Below are 2,389 nucleotides of genomic sequence, written 5' to 3'. Positions count from 1 at the left end.
GTTATTATGAAATTGATGTGTATGACTATGTGTTAGATTTTTCTTGCTGGGCATTAGGCTCATTCCTTTCTGTTTATGTGCAGGAAATAAGCTTTAGAGGCGGTAAGATTCGTGACGCTTAGAGGATGTGTATCGATGGTGAATGGAGTCAAGGGGCCGAGCGTTATTCGATTCGAGGATGTAGTTTCTGTTTTATGTCTTTTTACATGTATTTTCCGCACCATTTATGTAATGTCTTTTATTTTAAATCATGTTTTGTTTTTAAAGACAATGGGATCCCATATCCTTCTTAGTATTCTATTTATTTGTAAGTAACTCTTATTTTTACAAGTTACTCAATAAAATTATGGTATTTTCGTAAAAATGTAAGTTTTATGTATAGTTTCGCTAATGGTCCAAATAGTCTAGATTAGTGGGTCATTACAAACAAGACTATGGAAGAGTTGAAAAAATGTCCTCTCATCGTTGAAGTAGAACAGAGAAACCAAACCCTTTCTTTGCCAAGAGAAGCTAGCATTCCATCTGCTTTAGCAAGCAATGTAACAAATCACAGTTTGACTATCACAGACCCCAATACGATTACTGCAAGCACTAGTAAGATAAAGAGCTCCTCAACACAAGAATCCCACAAAATTACAGAACATGGGCAAGAAGCTCAATCACCTCTGCATGTATTGCCAAATATGGAGATTGAAGACATAAGAGTCAATTATGTTTTCAATAATAAGACTGATCTAAAATATACACTTGCGAAAATCACCATCAAGAAACACTTTCAGTATAGAATTGAAAAATCATTTTTAGAGGCATTTTGGGCAAAATGCATAGATGACAATTGTGGCTGGTATATACGTGCAAGAAGCACAAAACTATCAGACTACTTTCGAGTTATCAAGTACCATAAACAGCACACATGCTCCTTAAATCACATAAATTTTGAAAATAGACAAGCAAGTGCAAAAGTCATCAGTAGTTACTTCAAAGAGAAGTTTCGTGACCCGGGATCAACCTACCGACCAAGGCAAATAATACGAGACATGAGAGATGAACATGGGGTAGGTGTAACGTACAATAAAGCATGGAGAGCAAAAGAACTTGCAGTTGATGATGTTAGAGGGTCAAATGAGGAAAGTTATGTATTGTTACCTTCATACTTGTATATGCTAAAGTTGGCCAACCCAGGAACTATCACAAGAGTAGATAAAGATGAAGAAAACAGGTATGAATAATATTTATGCTTTACATTCCTATATTCAGAACTTTACTGTTCACAATACGTACCTTACATTTCTAGGAATTGGTTGTTTTTTTAAAATTTTATAGGTTTAAATATATGTTTATTGCTTTTGGTGCTTCATTGGATGGCTGGAAACACTATAGACTAGTTATAGTGGTAGATGGAACATTTTTAAAGACGAAATGTGGAGGTACACTATATGCAGCTTGTGTTAAAGATGGAAACAATCAAATTTTTCCACTCGCCTTTGGAATTGGGGATTCAAACAATGACAATGCATGGATATGGTTCTTTACAAGACTAAAAGAAGCAATAGGAGATCGAGAAAACTTGTGCATAGTATCTGACAGACATAAAAGCATCAAAAATGCAATTGAACAAGTGTATCCTGGTGTATATCATGGAGTTTGTCTTTATCATTTGAAGCAAAATCTAAGGACTAAGTTTAGGGGATTACATGTGCATGCCATATTCGAAACTGCTTCAAGAGCTTACTCAGCTCAAGAATATTATTCTACCATGGCTGAATTACAAAAAATTAGCCCTAAAATGACCACTTATCTTTTGCAAGAAAAACCAGAAAGATGGGCTCGACCATTCTTTCCAACGAAAAGGTATAACATTCTTACAAGTAACATTGCCGAATCTATAAATGCAGCAATTGTGCATGCGAGAGAATTGCCTATAACGTCATTAATAGAAGTTGTAAGAGAGATGCTTCAAAGATAATTTTCAACAAGAAAAGAAGCAGAATTTATTGAAGTAACAAAATGGGAAAACAATGAAATGGAGATCAAACTTGATGTGGCATTTCGAATGAAGGTATGTTATTAAAGTTACATTTATTTACTTTTTGTTTGGCTTTTAAATCTATTGCTTGATAATTGTATTGTTTCACAGGTAGATGCAATTGATGCAATGAAATCTCATGTCACGTATGGTGATCGAGTGTTTGTTGTCGACTTGGAACAAAATATGTGCACGTGTAATGAATTTCAACTAGAGGGAATTCCATGTGCACATGCTATTGCAGCAATTGAAAGCAAGTACTTGGACAAGTATAAATTTTGCTAAAATTGGTATAGAAATTCTGTTTTGAAAGAGACATATGCAGGATCAATTAATCCTCTTCCAAATAAAGTTGATTGGAGT

At 34.5% G+C, this 2,389-nt stretch overlaps 1 protein-coding gene across 1 annotated transcript; it reads left to right on the top strand.

Moving 5' to 3' along the window:
- Positions 1-434: 434 nt before the first annotated feature.
- On the top strand, positions 435-1,966 carry LOC133832375 (uncharacterized). Its single transcript, XM_062262727.1, has 2 exons — positions 435-1,219; positions 1,324-1,966. The coding sequence occupies exons 1-2, from the start codon at positions 435-437 to the stop codon at positions 1,964-1,966; spliced, it is 1,428 nt and encodes a 475-aa protein (XP_062118711.1).
- Positions 1,967-2,389: the final 423 nt, after the last annotated feature.

The sequence above is a fragment of the Humulus lupulus genome, chromosome 4 (assembly GCF_963169125.1).
Source record: "Humulus lupulus chromosome 4, drHumLupu1.1, whole genome shotgun sequence".
Lineage (NCBI taxonomy): Eukaryota > Viridiplantae > Streptophyta > Magnoliopsida > Rosales > Cannabaceae > Humulus > Humulus lupulus.
Note: the sequence above shows the minus strand (reverse complement) of the source record. Positions and strands in the feature narration are given on the sequence as shown.